General features: G+C 46.4%; 1 protein-coding gene across 1 annotated transcript in view; it reads right to left on the bottom strand.

Annotated features, from left to right (window-relative positions):
* Nucleotides 1–24374, bottom strand: part of vipr1b (vasoactive intestinal peptide receptor 1b) — a 108803-nt gene that overhangs the window by 43918 nt on the left and 40511 nt on the right. The window contains exon 4 of the mRNA XM_056299480.1: nucleotides 5837–5937. Within this exon, the coding sequence (XP_056155455.1) occupies nucleotides 5837–5937 (101 nt within the window). The remainder of the gene's footprint in view (nucleotides 1–5836; nucleotides 5938–24374) is intronic.

Below are 24374 nucleotides of genomic sequence, written 5' to 3'. Positions count from 1 at the left end.
CACAACATGAAAGCTAGCTCTAAAAGTTTCTATTATGAAATTGACTCCAAATGGCATGAACTAATAGAAGAGATCATAGAGGAAGAGCAATAAATCTCATCCATCCATCCATTCATCCATTATCCAAACCTCAGCAGTCACTGGGCGGCAGGCGGGGAGACAACCTGGACAGGCCGCCAGGCAATCACAGGGCAAAAATCTTATCCAAAAAAGAAAAAAAAAGGTGGGGGTAGTTGAAATGAATTATTTTTTGCAACTGTAGCTTGATTAATACCTCCAATCCGCATTGTTGCTTTTTTTCCAGACATCCTGCTCTGCTCCAATTTAGAGCTTCGTCAGACTGGAAGACACAGAAACACTTCACATCCTAAAGCTCTATCCAACTTCAACACAGCCGAGAGTCAGTTGTGAATGTGAGCTTGGTGTACGGCTTTACCTTACAGAGGAGGTCAACAGAAAATAATCGTTTAACTAGGGCGTCTGGGTGGCGTAGCGGTCTGTTCTGTTTCCTACCAACACGGGGATTGCTGGTTTGAATCCCCGTGTTACCTCCGGCTTGGTCGGGCATCCCTACAGACACAATTGGCCATGTCTGCCTGCGGGTGGGAAGCCGGATGTGGGTATGTGACCTGGTTGCTGCACTAGCGCTTCCTCTGGTCCTCTGGCCAGTCCCCCCTCTGGGGGAGGGGGAACTGGCCTGGCGTGTGATCCTCCCACGGGCTACGTCCCCCTGGTGAAACTCCTCACTGTCAGGTAAAAAGAAGCGGCTGGCGACTCCACATGTATGGGAGGAGGCATGTGGTAGTCTGCAGCCCTCCCCGGATCGGCAGAGGGGGTGGAGTAGTGACTGGCACAGCTCGGAAGAGTGGGGTAATTGGCCTGATACAACTAGGGAGAAAAAGGAGGAACCCCCCCCCCCCAAATAAAAAAATGATATTGATCGAACGTCTTTCTGTATATTTAGTGCGCTAATATTAGCCTACAAAGGATTCATGTAGTGCATTAAATTGGAGCAGAACGGAGACGGTGATGAAGCCGCAGCTTGACAACCGTCCGCCATTCAGAGAAAACCCACCGCAGAGTGCTTTGACCGACCAATCAGACCCGGGTATCCAATGCAGCCGAGTAATAACTCTGAGTCGTTACACCGATGTGGCACGGATAAAGGAATGACAGCCCCGTGAACCCCAGCAGGAACCAACAGGATTCACCTGTACCGCTGAGCTTCTTCTACGATGCCAGTATTGGAGGAAAGGTGGATGTTTGTTCATTACTCACAGATCGTGCCCAAGAGTCGAACCACTGACCTGTACCGAGTTTAAAAATACTCAACAATCATCACGACTTTTTAATGCACCCTTTCAGGAGCACATGCCATTATCTGGATCTGAGCTAACACCATCAATTGTCAAAGTATCATACAATCATTGTACACAGCAGAAGCCTTCCTGTCTGGTATATGATATTCCACGAATATCTAGGGTCTTTCAGAGGAGTCCTCACAATGTTCCTGCCAAGTTGATGGCTTCTTCTTTTTTTTGGGGGGGGGGGGGCTTTATGAAATTGAAGTTGAGAGCTGCAGATAGTTTGACATATAGAAATATCAAGTATGCAGATAGATAAAAATCAAATTCCTTTTAAACGAGCTCAATTTCCAGGGTCCCCATGACTTGCCTATACGGCATACTAATGAGCCGGTCCCCGTGGATAGAGATGAGAACATCCGGTCAGACCTCTTTTATCATTCACTCTTCATCACCCAACTGCACCATTGTCATGATCAGGGAAGATCAGCTCTCCTCATGTAGTATGCAAAAACCCTTTGATGCATCAAACTGGAGTTATGAAGGGGGAAAACTAAACCCTAAATGAACTTTTTTCTAATGACCCATAATTGCCTGGGAATAGTCATGACGGAGGTCGACTCCGCCGGGCCTCATCAGTGACGATCAAGTGTGTTCTGCTCCAGTGAAATGCATTTGTCTCAAAAAACGTAGATGTGTGTGGAGCTACTGGTACATTAAGTTGTTTAAGCCATGAATTATTTTTTAATAAGAGCTTAACAGAATTCTGTACGAGTCCTGTACGAAACCATTCAAATCTTGCTCCTTTTCACCCTGCCATAAGAAGATGTCCTCGATGTATCAGAATGCAAAAGTGAGTCTATTCCGCTGCCTACCAACACGGGGATCGCCGGTTTGAACCCCCGTGTTACCTCCGGCTTGGTCGGGCGTCCCTACAGACTCAATCGGCTGTATCTGCAGATGGGAAGCCGGATGTGGGTATGTGTCCTGGTCACTGCACTAGCGCCTCCTCTGGTCGGTCAGGGCACCTGGTCAGAGGGGAGGGGGAACTGGGGGTATAGTTTGATCCTCCCACGCGCTACGTCCCCCTCGTCAAACTCCTCACTGTCAGGTGAGAAGAAGCGGCTGGCGACTCCACATGTATCGGAGGAGGCGTGTGGTAGTCTGCAGCCCTCCCCGGATCGGCAGAGGGGGTGGAGCAGTGACCGGGACAGCTCAGAAGAGTCGGGGTAATTGGCCAAGTACCATTGGGGAGAAAAAGGCGGGGGGAATCCCCCCCCCAAAAAAAAATAGAATGCAAAATTTATGTGTATTTCACCAATCACAATGCTATTTTGCTATTCATTTCTATTACCCATCAGTAGAGGTGGAGAACTTCCTAGAAGATGTTTACAGTCATAGATTTGTTGATCCAGCTGTAGATATGAGTCTTCCATGTACACTCAGCCGTGTTGTCTGCGAGGAAATGAGTTAGTAACGACGAACGGTAATAAGAGTAACAATGGACAGCATCCAACAAGGGCCCAGAGCGGAGCGAGGGACATGAATACTGGAGCCGTGACACTGACAATTGTCATTGCCGTTTTCTAGATGGGCCTGACAGCCACCCACGGAGAAAACAAAAGAAGCACTCATATCCGTGCCTTCCTGCTCACTGACTTTCTCAGACCACTCCCTGCTGGGCAGCTGAGTTTATTCACAGTGGGAGAAAAACATATTCCCTCGCTCTGACCACCATTCGTACCCCGCCACACCCCCTCACCCTCATGGCCAGGTCTGTTTACGCCACTGTCCTGTCCTTTTCTTTGCGTGCGTAACCTTGTCTTTCATTTGTCTAGTCTTGGCAACACTGCACTTTGCCAATGTTAGTTTTAGAAAAGTACTTGAATTATCTCAGTATGTCAATACAGTTATGATGTCACTCGTGGTCATGATCATTTATTATGATCATGACCACAAGCATAATGATAATAAATGAATAATGACATTACGACCGGTGTCCTATATGACAATCATAAGACATTGATTAATTTACTATAGTTTCTTGCTATTTTTACAAGCTCACAGAGATGGATGGATGGATGGATGGATGGATGGATGGATGGATGGATGGATGGATGGATGGATGGATGGATGGTGTTTCCTGTGGAGTTTTTCCTCATCTGAATCCAGTGCCAGAGGATGGGGGTGTCGTATATCAGCACCTATTCTGTTTCCATTTGTTGGAGAATGTGACTGTAAAGCCCCGTAGGACTGCACTGTGACTGAGGGCTGTATGAATAAAATGTGACTTGATTTAACTTGAAAGGCTGGTGCATGTTTGTCTTAGCCTGACTGGTGAACTGACAGAGAAGCGTCTGAAGATAAGATGTTGGTACAGATAAACAGCATCTGTTCAGCCCTTCAAGAGATTTCAAACATGGCATGATATGCAAATCACTCCACATTTCTATACTGTTGTACGAAGAATGAAAATTTGACAAAATTTCAATTTTTAGAGAAAAAAATTCTGGAAAAAACAACAAATAATTACTTGGGTGGTCACAAATACACTGCTCAAAAAAATAAAGGGAACACATAAGCAATGCAATGTAGCTCCAAGTCAATCACACTTTTGAGATATCAACCTGTCCAGTTAGGAAGCAACACTGATTTGTGAATCAATTTCACCTGTTGGTAAATTGTCTAATTTCCACCTGGTGGAAATTAGACAATTTGCAAGACAACCCCTATAAAAGGAATGGATTTGCAGGTGGTGGCCACAGACCATTTGCCTGTCCTCATCTTTTCTGGCCGATCTTTGGTTAGTTTTTCATTTTGCTAGTGCCCTCACCACTAGAGGTGGCATGAGGCGGTATCTGCAACCTACAGAAGTTGCTCAGGTAGTGCAGCTCATCCAGGATGGCACATCAATACGTGCTGTGGCAAGAAGATTTGATGTGTCTCCCAGCACAGTGTCCAGAGCATGGAGGAGGTACCAGGAGACAGGCCAGTAAACCAGGAGACGTGGAGGGGGCCGCAGGAGGACAACAACCCCGCAGCAGGACCGCTATCTGGTCCTTTGTGCAAGGAGGAACAGGAGGAGCACTGCCGGAGCCCTACAAAACGACCTTCAACAGGCCACTAATGTGCAGGTTTCTGCTCAAACAGTGAGAAACAGAATGCATGAGGATGGTATGAGGGCCCGACGTCCACAATCGGGGCCTGTGCTCACAGCCCAACACCGTGCAGCCCGATTGACCTTTGCCCTGTGCTCTTCACAGATGAGAGCAGGTTCACACTGAACACATGTGACAGACGTGAGAGAGTCTGGAGACGCTGTGGAGAACGTTCTGCTGCCTGCAACATCCTCCAGCATGACCGGTTTGGCGGTGGGTCAGTGATGGTCTGGGGAGGCATATCCTTGGAGGGCCGCACAGACCTCTACGTGCTAGCCAGAGGTACCATGACTGCCATTAGGTACCGGGATGAGATCCTCAGACCCATTGTCAGACCATATGCTGGTGCAGTGGGCCCTGGGTTCCTGCTCATGCATGACAATGCTCGTCCTCATGTGGCCAGAGTGTGTCAGCAGTTCCTGTATGTCGAGGGCATTGATGCTATGGACTGGCCTGCACGTTCCCCAGACCTGAATCCAATCGAGCACCTCTGGGACATCATGTCTCGTACCATCCGCCAACGCGATGTCGCACCACAGACTGTCCAGGAGTTGACCGATGCCCTGATCCAGGTCTGGGAGGAGATCCCTCAGGAGACCATCCGTCGTCTCATTAGGAGCATGCCCAGACGTTGTAGGGAGTGCATACAGGCACGTGGAGGCCACACACACTACTGAGCCTCATTTTGAATCGTCTTGAAGAATTTCCACAGAAGTTGGATCAGCCTATGTTCTCATTTTCCACTTTGATTTTGAGTATGATTCTGAATCCAGACCTTAATGGGCTAATGATTTTGATTTCCATTGATCATTCATAGGTTATTTTTCTCTAAACACATTCCTCTGTCTAATAAATAAAGATTTTCAGCTGAAATATTTCATTCATCGAGGTCTATATTGTGTTTTTAGGTGTTCCCCTTATTTTTTTGAGCAGTGTACTATTTGATTTTTGTGATTTTTAAAAAATGAAATACAATTACGGCAAATCCGTTATAATGGAAATTAGAAGTGATACGTGGACTGGATTCACCACGTTTCAGAGAATCCATGGACATGAAACTTAGTAATTGACAAAAAATAAAATAAAATTAAGAAGTCACTAGAAAAAAACATAGCATTCCTTGTTATAGCACTACCATAAGGCTAATGTAGCTTTTATTGCCTGAATGGGTGGATGAGACTTCAGACCAATCTACTAAGTTTGGTTGATATACATACAGTTCCTGAGATCCAGATGCTTTTACGGAAAAATACAAAAAGAAGACAAAGAAGAAGAATCCCAACCATTCCAGCACCCGAGGAGCTTGGATGATAACAGATGAGTAGTATCTATCCTAATACCAACGGAGGTTGGGGTTTGCACTGGTCTACTCACGTCGTCTCCAGTGCTATTTAGATTGTACCCGCAGTTCACAGCAATGTCAATGGGATGCATCTCTGTCCAGCCATCCTCTGTGCAGGTTTTGGAGAGGTTACCTGGAGAAGATGAAAACAGTCAATAGGTCAGAGGCATCCCCTAATCAGTGTATTTCTATAATATAATATAATATAATATAATCCATCCATTATCCAAGCTGCTTATCCAAAGTAGGGCCACGGGATGCTGGAGCCTATCCCAGCAGTCATTGGGTGGCAGGCGGGGAGACACCCTGGACAGGCCGCCACAAGGCTGACACAATCACACCTAGGGACAATTTAGTATGGCCGACTCACCTGACACACATGTCTTTGGACTGTGGGAGGAAACTGGAGCACCCGGAGGAAACCCACGCAGACACGGGGAGAACATGCAAACTCCACACAGAGGACGACCTGGGATGACCCCCAAGGTTGGACAACCCCAGGGTTCGAACCCGGGACCTTCTTGCTGTGAGGCAACCACATTAACCAATGCACCACCGTGCCTAATATCTCATCTCATCTCATCTCATTTCATAATATAACAAAATATATTAAAATATAATATAATATAATATGATAAAATGCCTCCTCTATTTAAGCTAGTTTACGAACAACCAGCAGTAATTATTTGGACATGCCATCACTGACTCATAACACACTAGACAGGGAATGCAAAAGAGTCACAGCAAAACTGCATGTGATGCTGCTAAGAATGCGTGCCATCACTGACCGGTGCATTGCCTGTACACACATGCTTTTGGCCATTTCAGGTATTGACATTCTGATACTTAACTTGCCCCCCAATCCAAAAATCAATTATAAGTAAGCAAAGGGCAATCTATGGACAAATGCATGACAGCAACGGCTGTACATTACATATGTTTACATGGAAACAGTTGCTGAATGCTTGCATAGTAAGGGGCTGCAACCATGACTGTTACTTGTTAGATGGTTGTCATGTAATTAAGACTGAATGTTTGACAATGTGGGCACTACTGTATATCTGCACTTGGTTATGGTTGTGTTTAAGCTGTCTTGTTTCAACTCTCTCTCGCTCTCTCTCTCTCTCTCACTATGGCAAAGTGTGGGTTTTCTGCATTTTTGCATTCACACATATTTACATGTGGATTCACACCCCTGAACCACACAGACACACACACATCGAGGGGCAGCCTCAATCAGTAACATCCTCCATCCATTATTGTCCTGATTTTCTAACACATAACAACATCTAAAGCATTTTCTCAGATGATATCCTCTTTCAAACGGCGGGAAGTCAAACCTCACATTGGTTAAGTAGGACTGGCTCCCATCTGACGGCCTTCTCAGCTGATTTAGTGCTTCAGTGCACTGCACAATAACTGAGAATGGTACCGGCCACGGAATGGGAAGTGCCAGAAAGCAGAAAAGCTCTCAGAAATCCACTTTCGCTGAAATCTTGGAATCAAGGCCAATCCACCAAAAGACAGGCCGCTGCAATACTAGCTATTGGATACTGTAGGAAATGAAATGCCCTTTTTCTGGTACATTTTTTTCTTCTTTTTCTCACATTTCATTAAAGAAATACACTACCGTTCAAAAGTTTGGGATCACCCAAACAATTTTGTGTTTTCCATGAAAAGTCACACTTATTCACCACCATATGTTGTGAAATGAATAGAAAATAGAGTCAAGACATTGACAAGGTTAGAAATAATGATTTGTATTTGAAATAAGATTTTTTTTACATCAAACTTTGCTTTCGTCAAAGAATCCTCCATTTGCAGCAATTACAGCATTGCAGACCTTTGGCATTCTAGCTGTTAATTTGTTGAGGTAATCTGGAGAAATTGCACCCCACGCTTCCAGAAGCAGCTCCCACAAGTTGGATTGGTTGGATGGGCACTTCTTTGAGCAGATTGAGTTTCTGGAGCATCACATTTGTGGGGTCAATTAAACGCTCAAAATGGCCAGAAAAAGAGAACTTTCATCTGAAACTCGACAGTCTATTCTTGTTCTTAGAAATGAAGGCTATTCCATGCGAGAAATTGCTAAGAAATTGAAGATTTCCTACACCGGTGTGTACTACTCCCTTCAGAGGACAGCACAAACAGGCTCTAACAGGTACTATTTAATGAAGATGCCAGTTGGGGACCTGTGAGGCGTCTGTTTCTCAAACTAGAGACTCTAATGTACTTATCTTCTTGCTCAGTTGTGCAACGCGGCCTCCCACTTCTTTTTCTACTCTGGTTAGAGCCTGTTTGTGCTGTCCTCTGAAGGGAGTAGTACACACCGGTGTAGGAAATCTTCAATTTCTTAGCAATTTCTCGCATGGAATAGCCTTCATTTCTAAGAACAAGAATAGACTGTCGAGTTTCAGATGAAAGTTCTCTTTTTCTGGCCATTTTGAGCGTTTAATTGACCCCACAAATGTGATGCTCCAGAAACTCAATCTGCTCAAAGAAGTGCCCATCCAACCAATCCAACTTGTGGGAGCTGCTTCTGGAAGCGTGGGGTGCAATTTCTCCAGATTACCTCAACAAATTAACAGCTAGAATGCCAAAGGTCTGCAATGCTGTAATTGCTGCAAATGGAGGATTCTTTGATGAAAGCAAAGTTTGATGTAAAAAAAATCTTATTTCAAATACAAATCATTATTTCTAACCTTGTCAATGTCTTGACTCTATTTTCTATTCATTTCACAACATATGGTGGTGAATAAGTGTGACTTTTCATGGAAAACACAAAATTGTTTGGGTGATCCCAAACTTTTGAACGGTAGTGTATAAGTCAAGCATACCAATTTCTAGAGGGAAATTAATACTACTGACAACTGGACAATTGGCCATACCGTTGACAATATCTGTTAAAATACACAGATCAGTATCAGTATGTGGCTCTTATTAGATCCACATGCTGACATATTTATAGATCTGATAGATTATATTATCAAGTGTTTAATGGGGATCTGCGGCTCTGTACATAAGGTTGAGAGTTACTTGATATTATAAATGGTTCAGTCTATTCTGGTACAGCTTAACTAAAAGATGGAAAAATGTGACAGTTCAGAGGCTAATTTGTAGAGACCGGTCTTGAGACCCTCCAAACCATGTGAAGTCACATTTATTTGCTAGTTACAAGCCAGAGCACAGTATTATTTTTTTTCCAACTAATTTAATAACTGTGAACCAGTTCACTGTGTCTCGACCCAACATGCTGCACAACTTAATACAAATTATTTACACTTCCGTTTACATATAATTGATGTAGCTCCGCAAGTATACCAACATGTACCCTGGCTCTGCCCAATGACGGAAGCTAAGCAGGCTAGTACTTGGATGGGAGACCTCCCGGGAAAACTGAGTTGCTGCTGGAAGTAGTGTTGGTGGGCAGTAGGGGGCAGTCTTCCCTCTGGTCCTAATAAAAACATCAATATCAAATCCCAGTGTCCCAGTGCAGTGACGGGGACACTGTGCTGTAGGAGACGCCGTCCTTCGGATGAGACGTTAAATCAAGGCCCAGACTCACGGTGGTCATAAAGATCCCATGGCACTTATCACAAAGAGTAGGGGGTCCCCTGGTGTCCTGGCAAAATTCCCAACCTGGCTCTCTCCATCTGGCCACCTAATCATCCCCCCATGTAATTGGCTCAATGATTCCTCCCTCTCCACCCCAAGCTGATGTGTGGTGAGCGTTCTGGTGCAAAATGACTGCTGTGCATCACCCAGGTGGGTGCTACACATTGGTGGTGGTTGGAGTGAGTTACCCCCTTCAATGTGAAGCGCTTTGGGTGTCTATACACATTAACGTTGGAGGCTTCACGGCAGCAGCGCCAGTCGGGAGAGACTGTCTTAAACAGCTGTAAAGTCCACGGGTCTTGCTTTCCCGTCATGTCAACGCTCAACTACTGACAATACAGACTGTGTGTGAGATATTGCTGTCCATCTGACACGTACGGTTTATAATCGGCTGAAGTAGTTTCCACCCTTGTGAATTGTCTGTTTGTCTAAACGGCTTCACTCTTGAGTCCACGAGCTGTAAGAGGAAGTACGTCTGTAAAGTTTTGGACTCAAACTTCCAGCGGTATACACAGGAGGGAGATTCTGTGAATGAATTTATGAACGTGCGGCACAGTGGCGCAGTGGCTAGCCCGGTTGCCTCACAGCAAGAAGGTTTTGGGTTCGAGCCCCGGGGATGTCCAACCTTTGGGGTCATCCCGGGTCGTCCAATGTGTGGAGTTTGCATGTTCTCCCCATGTCTGTGTGGGTTTCCTCCGGGAGCTCCGGTTTCCTCCCACAGTCCAAAGACATGTCGGTCAGGTGAATCGGCCGTACTAAATTGTCCCTAGGTATGAGTGTGTGCGTGTGTGTGTGTGTGTGTGTGTGTGTGTGGACCCTGTGATGGACTGGCGGCCTGTCCAGGGTGTCTCCCCGCCTGCCGCCCAATGGCTGCTGGGATAGGCTCCAGCATCCCCGTGACCCTGAGAGCAGGATAAGCGATTCGGACAATGGATGGATGGATGGAATTTAGGAACGTGATTAAAGTGTGGTGGGATGGGGGGGGGGCGGCCCTCTTCTGCTACACTAGTCCTATGACAGACAACGGCTGCACCTCGGCGATAGCGTTCAGATGCTGAGGGGTATATCCGTAGTCTGCGCATTTACATTCTAGCAGATCAGGGACCTGTTAGGTCCCCTGAATTTCAAGGAGTTTACATTCGAACGCTGTGCCCTTATTCCACAACCTGCGGTAGCAAAGAGACGCGGTGGGAGAAGAAGAACTTAAGCAAAGGCAGTGTGCCATGAATATACATGTCGTACACAACAAACGCCTCTGCCCAACATCACTCAATCCAATTATCAAATGCAAAATTCATGGTCATCTTTCTCTCTCACTGACCTGTTTCGGGACCTTGAACACAGGAGAGATTTTTTTATCTTGGGATCACAAGAAAACAATATTAGATCATTTTCACAAAAAAAAAAAAAATCCCAAGGATACAAAGAACTATATTTAACTAAACCTAATGCAACAAATTCACTACGATACACGAATCGGAGCCCTACCATTCAGCTTCAACAGCAACACTTGATCATGGCGGGGCACGACGCCGGGCGCACCCCCTCATTCCACATGAAGAAGAGTTGATGCAAAGAGACCCTACGCAAAACATCCCTCCCTGAAAAAAACACATGTACCGTCAGCGGGTTACTATTCTGGCGTGAGCTCATGAATAAACATCAGCGGAGAGCCGCAACACGGTTACTGTGTGGCCGCGTGTGGCTCGCCTTTGTTAAGGATGTCAAGGAAAGAGCACCAACATTCAAATCAGCTTGTGATAGACCGTCCTCAGCCTGAATCCATCTGGTTTATTAAAACAAAATGGGTGTATTGGGTATTCAAAACACAGCTAAAACTACTTCCAGCAGTGGAAAGATTTAAAAAAAAAAAATATTCCGGTGATGAATAAAAACCCCTTTTCCTGAACTTTTCTGAACTGTTGAACATATACAAGCTACCATCAGCAAACTTTGATCGCTTTGGCAGACAGCCATGTATGTTCGCTAGGCAATGTTGTTGTCCATTAACATCACTGGTCTATTGTCAACCTACTGTCCCACAACGACATCCATTATGTCTGTGAATATATACCAAGTCCAGTTGCACTTGATTCAACTCCTTTGGACATCTATTATCCATTATCCAAGCCGCTTATCCCAACTGGGGTCGCGGGATGCTGGAGCCTATCCCAGCAGTCATTGGGCAGGAGGTGGGGAGACACCCTGGACAGGCCGCCAGTCCATCACAGGGCCGACACACACACACACACATTCACACCTAGGGACAATTTAGTACGGCCGATTCACCTGACCTACATGTCTTTGGACTGTGGGAGGAAACCAGAGCCCCCGGAGGAAACCCACAGAGACACGGGGAGAACATGCAAACTGCACACAGAGGACGACTCGGGATGACCCCCCCCCCCCAAGGTTGGACTACCCTGGGGTTCGAACCCAGGATCTTCTTGCTGTGAGGCGACCGCTCTGCCCCCTATAATGACATACTTCTGCAATACGCTTCTGTTTGGCACAATAGCTAAGAATGTTAAAAAATAAATAAATAAATTATGCACTTGCACACAAAAATAACACATTAAATACCGGAGCTGTCTTGTTGAAGAAACTTACTGGTCCAAAAAATATTTAACCACACTGGCATCAGTGCTTCTCTCTTTCATATGTCTTTCTGGTAAGACGTGGTGCACCATGAAAACCCAGACCACCAGATCAAAAACAGCCTCTACCCAGAGGCGATGCTCATCCTCAACAATAATAAATAGCCACCAGCTAAGCATCAAATACATGCCAACAAACCTCTGCCCTCGGCACACTGAACACTGCTGTTTACTCGGCTTCACAGAACCGTGTACATTACTGTTACTACTGTGTACTGAACATTACCATGGACTGTTTACTCCCTACGCACCCTTGACACACTACCAACTGTTTACCGTCACTGACGCACCTCCCACCTACTTCACCACACTTTTGTTCTGCTGTCTGTTTTTACTGTGTCGGTGGGATTGCTGTGTTACTGTGTATACTGTAAATGTTGTGTGACTATTGTGTACATTTCTTATTAGGTATACTGTGCAAAGTGTTGATTGTTGATTGTGTTTTTTGTGAACTGCATTTTTCTGGACTCTCTATTTACATTTCACCTTTTATATTGCAAGTGAGTATGTAAGGTTTTCAACGCACTAGTGGTTGCAAATGGCAATAAAGTATCTTGAAACTTGAATATGTGCCTGCCTCGACAACATGTATGTTCGTTCTAGGTTTGGATCCAACATGTTTTTTCATTCTTCTGAGTGTTTTCAAGTTTGCTTTTTTTTTTGTCTGCATTTCAGCTATGCTGTAATATCTATTGGTGGTGGTCTTACAAGCTTGTTCTGCCATATATTCTTGCAAACCACAACTTGTCTTCTTGTTGTTCAAAACCACTATATGCCCTATACCTATATACTTCTTGTGCACCATGTCACACTCAATCAAAATCATTGAAATAAGTACTTACAAATGCATTTGTGATTGGGATTTTTGTTGAATAGCTAGTCTTAAATATGCCAGAGATAAAAAGTATCAAAAACGACATTTGTTTTTCATATTATTCTCAGATAGCTTTAATTTTGCTAGCATATTCGGGGGGGGGGGTCACTTCTGGTATATGGACAGTCAGCACTGGTGCTCCCCAGGGATATGTCCTCTCCCCACTGCTCTTCTCCCTCTACACCAATGACTGCACCTCCAAGGACCCAGCTGTTAAACTACTGAAGTTTGCAGATGACACTACGGTCATCAGACTCATCCAGGATGAGTCTGCATATCAGCGAGAGGTTGAGTGGCTGGTGCTCTGGTGTAGCCAGAGCAACTTGGAGATGAACATACTCAAGACTGTGCAGATAACAGTGGACTTTAGGAGACACCTCTCAGCACTGCTCCCCCTCACAATATCCAACAGCCCTGTGTCAACTGTGGAGACCTTCAAGTTTCTGGGGACTACCATTTCCATAGACCTGAAGTAAGACACCAACATTAACTCCATTCTCAAAAAGGCCCAGCAGAGGATGTTCCTTCTACAGCAATTGAGGAAATTTGGTCTGCCACAGGAGCTGTTGAGCCAGTTCCACACCGCTGTCACTGAATCTGTCCTGAGCACATCCATCATGGTCTGGTTCGGAGCAGCAATAAAACAGAATAGGAACAGGCTGCAGCAAACAGTAAGGACAGCAGAAAAAATCATTGGCACTCACTCCCCTGCTCACCTTGCAGGAACTGTACACCTCTAGAGCCTGAAAATAGGCGGGCAGAATCAGCATAGACTCCCCACACCCAGGTCACAGTCTGTTTGAACTCCCACCCTCTGGCATGTGCTACAGAGCAATGTGCACCAAAACCACCAGAGGCCATCTCTCTCATGAACACTTAACAACATAGTGCAATAACGGACACTTATTATGTAAATATGATACTTTGTAAATAGCCCCCTCTGGTCAAGATGTCTCACCTACATATTTACGATGTGCACTACTCTTTAAACCAGATGTGCAATACAAATGTACAATTGTAAATCCATATTCAACTGCTGTATACTGGTTACAATTACTGCTGTTATTGTTGTGGTTGTAACATAGGTATATATATTATAGTAATGTACTTGTGAGGTAGATGAACATATAGTGTATACTTCTGGTACATAAGGTAATATAGTGCAATATAGCAGGAGTATATAACATTGTATGGGGATGATGGGTTGTGGAGTCCATCCATCCATCCATTATACAAACCGCTTATCCTACTCAGGGTCGCGGGATGCCGGAGCCTATCCCAGCAGTCATTGGGCGGCAGGCAGGGAGACATCCTGGACAGGCCACCAGTCCATCACAGGGCTGACACATTCACACCTAGGGACAATTTAGCATGGCCGATTCACCTGACCTACATGTCTTTGGCCTGTGGGAGGAAACCGGAGCACCCGGAGGAAACCCACGCAGACACGGGGAGAACATGCAAACGCCACGCAAAGGACGACCCCCAAGGTTGGACTACCCCATGGCTTGAACCCAGGACCTTCTTGTTGCGAGGCGACTGTGCTAACCACTCCGCCACCGTGCCGCGGGTTGTGGAGTCATGGTATGGTATATAGTATGGTGTATGGGCAACATGATATACAAGCAATAATGTATATCATATGAGCATAGGTTGTTGATGAGTCAACCATAACAATAGTCTGTATAGTAGTGACACATCTGTTGTGCATACATGCTTGCCTCCAATGTCCTGTTGTTGTTCCATTTATCTTCTGTCCTTTTCCCCCCCCTTCCTTTTTTATCGTTTTTTCTTTTTCTTTTTTCGTGTGAGCCGAGAAGCTGCTGTGACCCAGAGTCAAATTCCTCGTGTGCAGAGGCACATTTAGCCAATAAAGCTGATTCTGATTGTGTTGTCATGTTTTCATGATGATGTCACGTACCAGGCGCTTTACACAGAAATCCACTTGTGTATTCATAGTGTAAATGGGATTTCTTCAAGGTGAAGTGACAATTTGTTTGTTCCTCAAACACGCTTCTTTGTGACCCAAAAGTTGGCTTACTTTTTTTCAGGAGTGATTTTAATAGTTTATAAGTTAAAGAGCTTTTTTCTTTCGCAGTAATTGTCACGAATTATAGTTTTACCTCGATTTATGCGTAACCTTACGATATATACGAAATGCACTGAATTACTTCTCAGCCCGGTTCACTACGACTACCGCGGCCAGGACGTGCTCTTGCACCTTTGGGTTAAACTACACCGAAATGACGGGAGACTCTTTGGTACAGCAGTTGGCAATTGCTCGCACAGCTATAAGAGGAATTAGAGACTGACATTACAAATCTAGTATTACAGTTTTTGTGTAATGTGCATCAAGATAGATAGATAGATAGATAGATAGATAGATAGATAGATAGATAGATAGATAGATAGATAGATAGATAGATAGATAGATTCTTTATTGCCCCTTTCCAAGCAAACTCGTTGCCACAGTTTGCGCAAAGCCTCGCACACAGGTACATAAATACAGTAAACACCACAACATGACTACATGAAGGACAACCACACAGGACACATCCACACATACATATAGCCCCTATACACGACAGATACCGGGGTGTTTTGTTTAATGGTGCTATGACAGAAGAGACAAAGCTCCTGCTACAACATGCTCATCTCCAGGCCAGGACCAGTATCTGCGACCAAATGGAGAGCAGTGTGGAGAACGGGCTGAGGGGGGTGCCTGGGGTCATGTGCAAACGGTGCATGCAACAGATGCGTGCAGTGATGTCAGATGCACCGACGCCAATGGGAGAAACACCGCAGACATGCTACTGCACATCAGTTGAGGTACTTGAAACAAAATAGCACAAGTCATGATGTGCGTTCTCCTGATGGACTCCTAACCCAAGCAAGCCCACATTAGACCAGAACATAACAGACCCGCCATGCCGTTGTCCCCATGTGTTGTCCTTACTGACTACCATCCAGAGCAATGACGGGAAAAAAGTCTCTAATCAACAGCTCATCAATAGCCTGTGGGCATTTACCCCCCCCCTTTTTCTCCCTAGTTGCATCCAGCCAATTACCCCGCTCTTCCGAGCCGTCCCGGTCGTTGCTCCGCCCCCTCTGCCGAGGGCTGCAGACTACCACATGCCTCCTCCCATACATGTGGAGTCGCCAGACGCTTCTTTTCACCCGACGGTGAGGAGTTTCGCCAGGGGGGAGTAGCACATGGGAGGATCACGCTATTCCCCCCTCCCCCCTGAACAGGCGCCCCGACCGACCAGAGGAGACGCTAGCGCAGCGACCAGGACACACACCCACATCCGGCTCCCCACCCGCACACGCGGCCAATTGTGTCTGTAGGGGACGCCCGACCAAGCCGGAGGGTGACACGGGGATTCGAACCCGGCGATCCCCGTGTTTTGTAGGCAACGGAACAGACCGCGACGCTACCCAGACACCCCGTGGGCCTTTATTTCTGATGTTACCTTTTTATATGAATAAATGGCCGATCCTTTTCTCCCCCACACCGCTGACAGATCCTGACGTTACGCAGGACTTATTGTACTCACAGCGGCACTTTCTCCGCCCTGCATTTGACGTTGAGAGCCAAACCAGCCGCCACAGAACCGCAGCCTGTCACTGCGACTAACGGCACACACTGTCAGTTCCCATCCAGCGGCAACATTTCACGAGGACAATGTGCGCTGGCTGTGACAAGGGGCCGTCAGGGCCTTTTTTTCCCTGTCGGAAACAGCAAAGGCTCAGGAGGGCACAGCCCCGAATTACACTGTCAAGCCAAGAGAGGCCTCACCTTGACTTCCCCGTCCTTTCGGATCACGAGGACCTGAGATAAATCCTATTGACTGTGATTGTGGTTACTTCACAAAAAGAGGCCACAAGGAAAGCCGAAGGTCCCCTCCTACCTAAAATTATTTTACTGCAAACTAACAGCAGAAGCCGTGTACCGCGTGCACGCTCCTTTGACCAAGGAAAGGGATGGTTGTCTGAATATGCAGTCATGTTATATTGGTGTGTTTTTGAGCGAGGAGGATTTTTTCCCCCCCTTCTTTTGAACATCTCCTCAAGCGATAGCATGACAGTGTATAAATCCGTTTCCCAAAGACGATCCTGGCAAAATTACATACATGACTAGAACATTACTGAAACGGTACGTAAAATAAATCACAGATGGATAGGCAGACAGACGGAGAGACCGTTTATTGTCGCGTCCGGGTAGCGTGGAAGTCTATCGCGTTGCCTACCAACAACGGGGATCGCCGGTTCGAATCCCTGTGTTACGTCCGGCTTGGTCGGGCGTCCCATCCATCCATCCATCCATCCATCCATCCATTGTCTGAACCGCTTATCCTGCTCTCAGGGTCGCGGAGATGCTGGAGCCTATCCCAGCAGTCACTGGGCGGCAGGCGGAGAGACACCCTGGACAGGCCGCCAGGCCATCACAGGGCTGGTCGCACTAGCGCCTCCTCTGGTTGGTCAGGGCGCCTGTTCGGGGGGGGGGGAGGGGGACTGGGGGGAATAGCGTGATCCTCTCACGCGCTACGTCTCCCTGGCGAAACTCCAGTCAGGTGAAAAGAGGCGGCTGGTGACTCCACATGTACGGGAGGAGGCATGTGGTAGTCTGCAGCCCTCCCCGGATCGGCAGAGGGGGTGGAGCAGTGACCGGGTAATTAGCCAGATACAATTGGGGAGAAAAAGGAGGGAGGGAATCCAAATAAAAAAAAAAAAGAAGATAGTTTATTGTCCTTAGGGAGGACATTTTTTCACATTTGGTGCAACTTCACACAATTCGACACACATAACACAGCAAATCAGATGTCACACTGCGGAGAGATACCAAGACAGATAGGGATGTTATTTTTGACTGGAGTACCGGTAGGCTCAAACGGTATTATTCCTGTGCGTGGTGGGATAATCAGTCGTTTCATGGATTTTGATGACCTGCGCGAACCTTTGTCGCCAATCACCTCCCTCATCTGGCCTTCCTCAACATGTCTGATCAGGTTTGCCAGTGTCCTCTTAACCCAGAAACGTCACTCCAAGAGCAAAGCGGAGATCTCAATCTGCAGAGGTGACGTGTGACTGGGCGTGTGTCAATCAGAGGCTGATCAGAGAGAGAGAGAGAGAGAGAGAGAGAGAGAGAGAGAGAGAGAGAGAGAGCGGAGAGGAGAGGGGAGAGCAAAAGGAAGAAAGATAAAGGAAGGAAGGAAGAAAGAATCAAGCCCAAAGCAGGAAGAGGGTTTGCAATTAATTTTCAAGTGGATTTTGGAGAGCTTTATCCTGGACTGGACCTAATCCATCTCTGCGATATCGCCTCAGGCAGGCTTATCTGAGAATGTTGTCCTTTTAATTATATGTCTTCAGGTCAATTGTTGATACCGGCACCATTGATTTGTGGATCCCATGTCATTCTTGATATCTCCCTTGCCTCTTGGACTTATAGCCTTAATCCTGTACTTACAGTTGTTTGGCTTTATTGAAATATCTGGAAACCAGCTAATACCTTCCACAGACTCGTCAAAACTACAGACTCCCAAACCCCATCCAGGCTTTTGTGGGATCTATCTGATGCTGATACCAGTTTGTCTTCATACCTTTTATGTCTCTTAGTATTTTCTTACTTTTTTGTACTAAAATGGCTTATGTAAATGGATATAACCCATATCCACTGCAGCACTTTTTTTCTTTTTTGGATTTTTACCCCTTTTTCTCCCCAGCTGTACTTGGCCAATTACACCACTATTCTGAGCCGTCCCAGTCACTGCTCCACCCCCTCTGCCGATCCAGGGAGAGCTGCAGACTACCATGTTTCCTCGATACATGTGGAGTCGCCAGCCGCTCCTTTTCACCTGACAGTGAGGAGTTTCACCAAGGGGATGTAGCATGTGGGAGGATCACGCTATTCTCCCCCAGTTCCCCCTCCCCCCCGAAAAGGCGCCCCAACCGACCGGAGGAGGCACTAGTGCAGTGACCAGGACACATACCCACATCCGGTTTCCCACCGGCTGACACGGCCAATTGTGTCTGTAGGGACACATGACCAAGCCAGAAGTAACACGGGATTCGAACCGGCGATTCCCATGTTGGCAGGCAGCGGAATAAACCGCTATGCTACCCAGACGCCCCATTGCAGCACATTTTTACATTTAGTTGCAGTGGAACTACTTCTGCAAATCTGTCAGAAACTCAACTTAAGAATTGCCAGTTCATAGTGGTCCGTTCCGTAGTTCATAGTGGTCTATTCCGTAGTTCATAGTGGTCTATTCCGTAGTTCATAGTGGTCTATTCCGTAGTTCATAGTGGTCTGTTCCGTAGTTCATAGTGATCTATTCCGTAGTTCATAGTGATCTATTCCGTAGTTCATAGTGGTCTGTTCCGTAGTTCATAGTGATCTATTCCGTAGTTCATAGTGATCTATTCCGTAGTTCATAGTGGTCTATTCCGTAGTTCACAGTGGTCTGTTCCATAGTTCATAGTGATCTATTCCGTAGTTCATAGTGATCTATTCCGTAGTTCATAGTGGTCTGTTCCGTAGTTCATAGTGGTCTATTCTGTAGTTCACAGTGGTCTGTTCCGTAGTTCATAGTGGTCTATTCCGTAGTTCACAGTGGTCTGTTCCGTAGTTCATAGTGATCTATTCCGTAGTTCATAGTGGTCTGAGTTCATAGTGGTCTATTCCGTAGTTCATAGTGATCTATTCCGTAGTTCATAGTGGTCTATTCCGTAGTTCATAGTGGTCTATTCCGTAGTTCATAGTGATCTATTCCGTAGTTCACAGTGGTCTGTTCCGTAGTTCATAGTGGTCTATTCCGTAGTTCATAGTGGTCTATTCCGTAGTTCACAGTGGTCTGTTCCGTAGTTCATAGTGGTCTATTCCGTAGTTCACAGTGGTCTGTTCCGTAGTTCATAGTGGTCTATTCCATAGTTCATAGTGGTCTATTCCGTAGTTCATAGTGGTCTATTCCGTAGTTCACAGTGGTCTGTTCCGTAGTTCATAGTGGTCTATTCCATAGTTCATAGTGGTCTATTCCGTAGTTCACAGTGGTCTGTTCCGTAGTTCACAGTGGTCTGTTCCGTAGTTCATAGTGGTCTATTCCGTAGTTCATAGTGGTCTATTCCGTAGTTCATAGTGGTCTGTTCCGTAGTTCATAGTGATCTATTCCGTAGTTCATAGTGGTCTGTTCCGTACTTCATAGTGGTCTATTCCGTAGTTCACAGTGGTCTGTTCCGTAGTTCATAGTGGTCTATTCCGTAGTTCACAGTGGTCTGTTCCGTAGTTCATAGTGATCTATTCCGTAGTTCATAGTGATCTATTCCGTAGTTCATAGTGGTCTGTTCCGTAGTTCATAGTGGTCTATTCTGTAGTTCACAGTGGTCTGTTCCGTAGTTCATAGTGATCTATTCCGTAGTTCATAGTGGTCTGAGTTCATAGTGGTCTATTCCGTAGTTCATAGTGATCTATTCCGTAGTTCACAGTGGTCAGTTCCGTAGTTCATAGTGGTCTATTCCGTAGTTCATAGTGGTCTATTCCGTAGTTCACAGTGGTCTGTTCCGTAGTTCATAGTGGTCTATTCCATAGTCATAGTGGTCTATTGCATTGCCTACCAGGACACTTGTTTGTTCAAACAGCCCGGAAAAGCAAAAGCACGCACCATCTTTGAAATCTTTAGAAAAATGAAGTTTGATTTCAGTCTGATCTTGCAACAGAACTTTCTGACCCGAACAGCTGATCTGCGGGCAGCGTAATACAGTGCGTGGTACAGCTGTGCTTATGAGTAGGAATACAGAAGTTCTAGGGTTGAGAAAATGTAGTGCTAAAAAAAAAGGGCTGTTTGACAGCAAGGTAAAGCTGTGATAATATTGTAGATATAGCATACACTTAAATTGACACTGATTTTTTTTTAGGTGGGCCTTTTTTAGTTGGCTGAATTATGTTTTGTTTCTGGCCCCATCCACAGCAGTACATTGCTTGCTATACCTGCCTATACTGCTGCGTGCTTCTCCAAACTGCGGGTGGCACCAGCTGCCATCGACTGCGGGTAATACACTGGCTATAGATGAGTACCTCACAACCGCACTTCGAAAAATCTGAACTAAACCTTTAATGTCATTACCTCGGTTGGCGAGTGCCGTGGTATGAGAGCTGGCTGCTAGTATAGCGAGTGGGCACAAAAATGAACAGCAGCACACGAGGACAGCAAATAAAAATATTTTAAGCCATCATAAAACATGTAAAAAAAAATCCGTTAACCATCAATGACACAATACAACCTCTTTCACATATTTCCGATGCTCGATTCTCTTGCACTCTTGTCATGTGGAACTATTTGTTGCTGTGAAAGAACACCAGTGTTTCACTACGCACTGGGGCCTTTCACATTTCTCGGGTTACCACTTATAACACCCTCTCTTTGAAATATCCGGCCGGTATGGTATGACATGTGTGGTGAACAGGCTCCGGTGTGTAGTAATTGACGAGCGTTCTTCAAGGTGTATCTGGTATCGCCGTGTTGGTGTTGGTCCAGGATCATCGCTGCAACTGAGCAATCACGTTGTTGTGCTTTCGGGCCTTTGGGACTCGGGGGGGGGGGGGAGATGGCTGTGGGATAGCTATCGGTTAGGATAAGGTTAGCTATTGGTTAATGTTAGGATAAGGTAAGGGTTAGGTGAGGGTTAGGCTGAGTTTGAGGTTATGTCAGGACAGCTTTGGTATTTTTCCAGTCTGTCTCCCCGTGTCGCAAAGGCACGACATCACAACAACGTGATCGGTCCCTTGCTATGATGGCCCTGGAGCAGCATTTCTTATGGTGCCGTGGGGACAACATCAACACAGTGTTCTTCAGCAACAAAGAGTAGTTCCAAGATATAAAGTGGTCTGGAACGAGGACTGAGCATTGAAAACACGTCAAAGATGGTGTCCAACCACAGGAGTCGTCAATGTCCATGCAGTGACATCACTACTAGTAAGTAAGTAACTCTTACTAGTACCCCTTACTAGTAACTACTTCCCCTCCCCCCCCTTTTTCTCCCCAATTGTACCTGCCCCCCTCTTCTGAGCTGTCCCGGTCACTGCTCCACCCCCTCTGCCGATCCGGGGAGGGCTGCAGACTACCACCTGCCTCCTCCTATACATGTGGAGTCGCCAGCCGCTTCTTTTCACCTGACAGCGAGGAGTTTCGCCAGGGGGGAGCAGCGCGTGGGAGGATCACGCCATTCCCCCCCACTTCCCCCTCCCCCCCGAACAGGCACCCCGACCGACCACAGGAGGCGCTAGTGCAGCGACCAGGACACATACCCACATCGGCTTCCCACTCGCAGACATGGCCGGACTGCCATGCTCCCTGGACATCCACTAGTAACCACTTTAAGCCAAGAAATCCAAGCTCTCCCTTTGGGGGAGCCATGGCACGGCTGGCTCTGACAGCAAAGGAGGATCACTGTGTGAGAGCTGGCCTTTGAGGTTGCCAATAAGCAAGCTGTCAAACCAGACCCACCCCGGCTCAACTGCAAAGTTTTCCACCTGCGCCGGATTATCTCGATAACGCAAATGACGGGAAAAAGAGGATCTCTACAGCTGCATTGCGTGATTTGGCAGCAGAAGTTGCTTACAAGCATGTTGCCCCACATGAACAGAATTAAATCACCCTGCCACCATGTTTACAGTAGGAAACACGACTTTCTAAAGCAGAAAGATCACTCTTGCTGTCAGCAAATAACTCATAGCCGACGAAGGCGTGACTTCGCTGGGTGTATTGATTCGACCTCTGAATGTATTTGAAGAAAAGGATTGATTAAAAATGGAGTATAACGCCATGATTGTGCTATTCTATCTATTCCAGTTGTTCAATTCGTCTTGGGCATCACTATGCTCTCGATGTCTACTATAAGGGTCTGTCAAATGTTGTCACTTTTCAGCAGATCTTTTCATTCGTCCTGATCACATTGCTTCAAGCACGGTGGCCCAGCTGTTGCCTCACAGCAAGTAGGTCCTGGGATCGAACCCCAGGCTGTCCCAGGTCCTTTCTGCGTGGAGTTTGCATGTTCTCCGCGTGGGTTTCCTCCGGGTGCTCCGGTTTCCTCCCCACCATCAAAAAGACATGCATGTTAGGGTTAATACTCCTGCCTGTGCCCCTGAGCAAGGCAATGGAAAGACGAACTGGAGTTGGTCCCCCGGGCGCTGCAGTGTGGCTGCCCACTGTTTCTAGTGTGCACGACTGCCAGTGTGTGTACAGAGGATGGGTTAAATGCAGAGAATACATTTCATTTTATGTAGTTCAGTGGCAATAAAAGTGTCTTCTGCTACTTTCTATCAACGAGACGCATCTCATCATGATAACGGACTATGGCTTTAACATATCAAATCATTTTAAGTTGGGCCATCCTTTCCTATTTTTCTTACCTTCACAAACCGGGCTCTCCGGCTGCAGTTATTTATTAGGATAATCTAAAATCTCTACCACAACCTAATTTCCCCATCCTTTGAACCCTTACATTTTGGCGATCTCTCCATTCCGTGCCCTATTTTACATGCCTGCTGCCTGAAATGCATAGTTAATTCTTTAATATCCTGATTTACTTTCGTTCATCTTACCAGAGTATGACGGCGTTATTATCCTGCAGTAGGTTATTTCCACATCCACATCTACTGCTACAATTATTCTTTAGCCAAGAACTTTCCTTATCTCTGATTCTATCTTTCCACCACATCTTCACACGACGTGTTTTCAGTCCCGCACATCTGGGGGATACGGCCCTGACCTGGTTTTGCTCTTAATATTAATAATTAAACCTTGAACTATTGCACGTGCATTTTGTTTAACGCCTGTTCCTTCTCCAGAGATCTATCAAGATTTTTGAAGCTCTACATACTTGTCCCACGGCAACTAGGTTGGAGCCGAGCGAGATGATTTCACAAAGCAAGGGGTTTGCCAATACTGAAATGATCAGTGAACTTTTCTCTCGGCACGACTCTAAATAATGCCCGACAACGGTTTAATGAGGTCTGGGTTAAGAAACAAGTGAACTTGGGGGCATCCGAGTAGCGTAGCGGTCTATTCCGTTGCCTACCAACACGGGGATCCCCAGTTCGAATCTCCACGTTACCTCCGGCTTGGTCGGGCATCCCTACAGACACAATTGGACATGTCTGCTGGTGGGAAGCCAGACGTGTGTATGTGTCCTGGTCGCTGCACTAGCGCCTCCTCTGGTCGGTCGGGGCGCCTGTTCGGGGGAGAGTGGGAACTGGGGGGAATAGCGTGATCCCCCCACGCGCTACGTCCCGCTGGTGAAACTCCTCACTGTCAGGTGAAAAGAAGCGGCTGGCGGCTCCACATTTATGGGAGGAGGCATGTGGTAGTCTGCAGCCCTCCCCGGATCAGCAGAGGGGGTGGAGCAGCGACCGGGACGGCTTGGAAGAGT

Source organism: Lampris incognitus, chromosome 19, assembly GCF_029633865.1.
Source record: "Lampris incognitus isolate fLamInc1 chromosome 19, fLamInc1.hap2, whole genome shotgun sequence".
Classification (NCBI taxonomy): Eukaryota; Metazoa; Chordata; class Actinopteri; order Lampriformes; family Lampridae; genus Lampris; species Lampris incognitus.
Note: the sequence above shows the minus strand (reverse complement) of the source record. Positions and strands in the feature narration are given on the sequence as shown.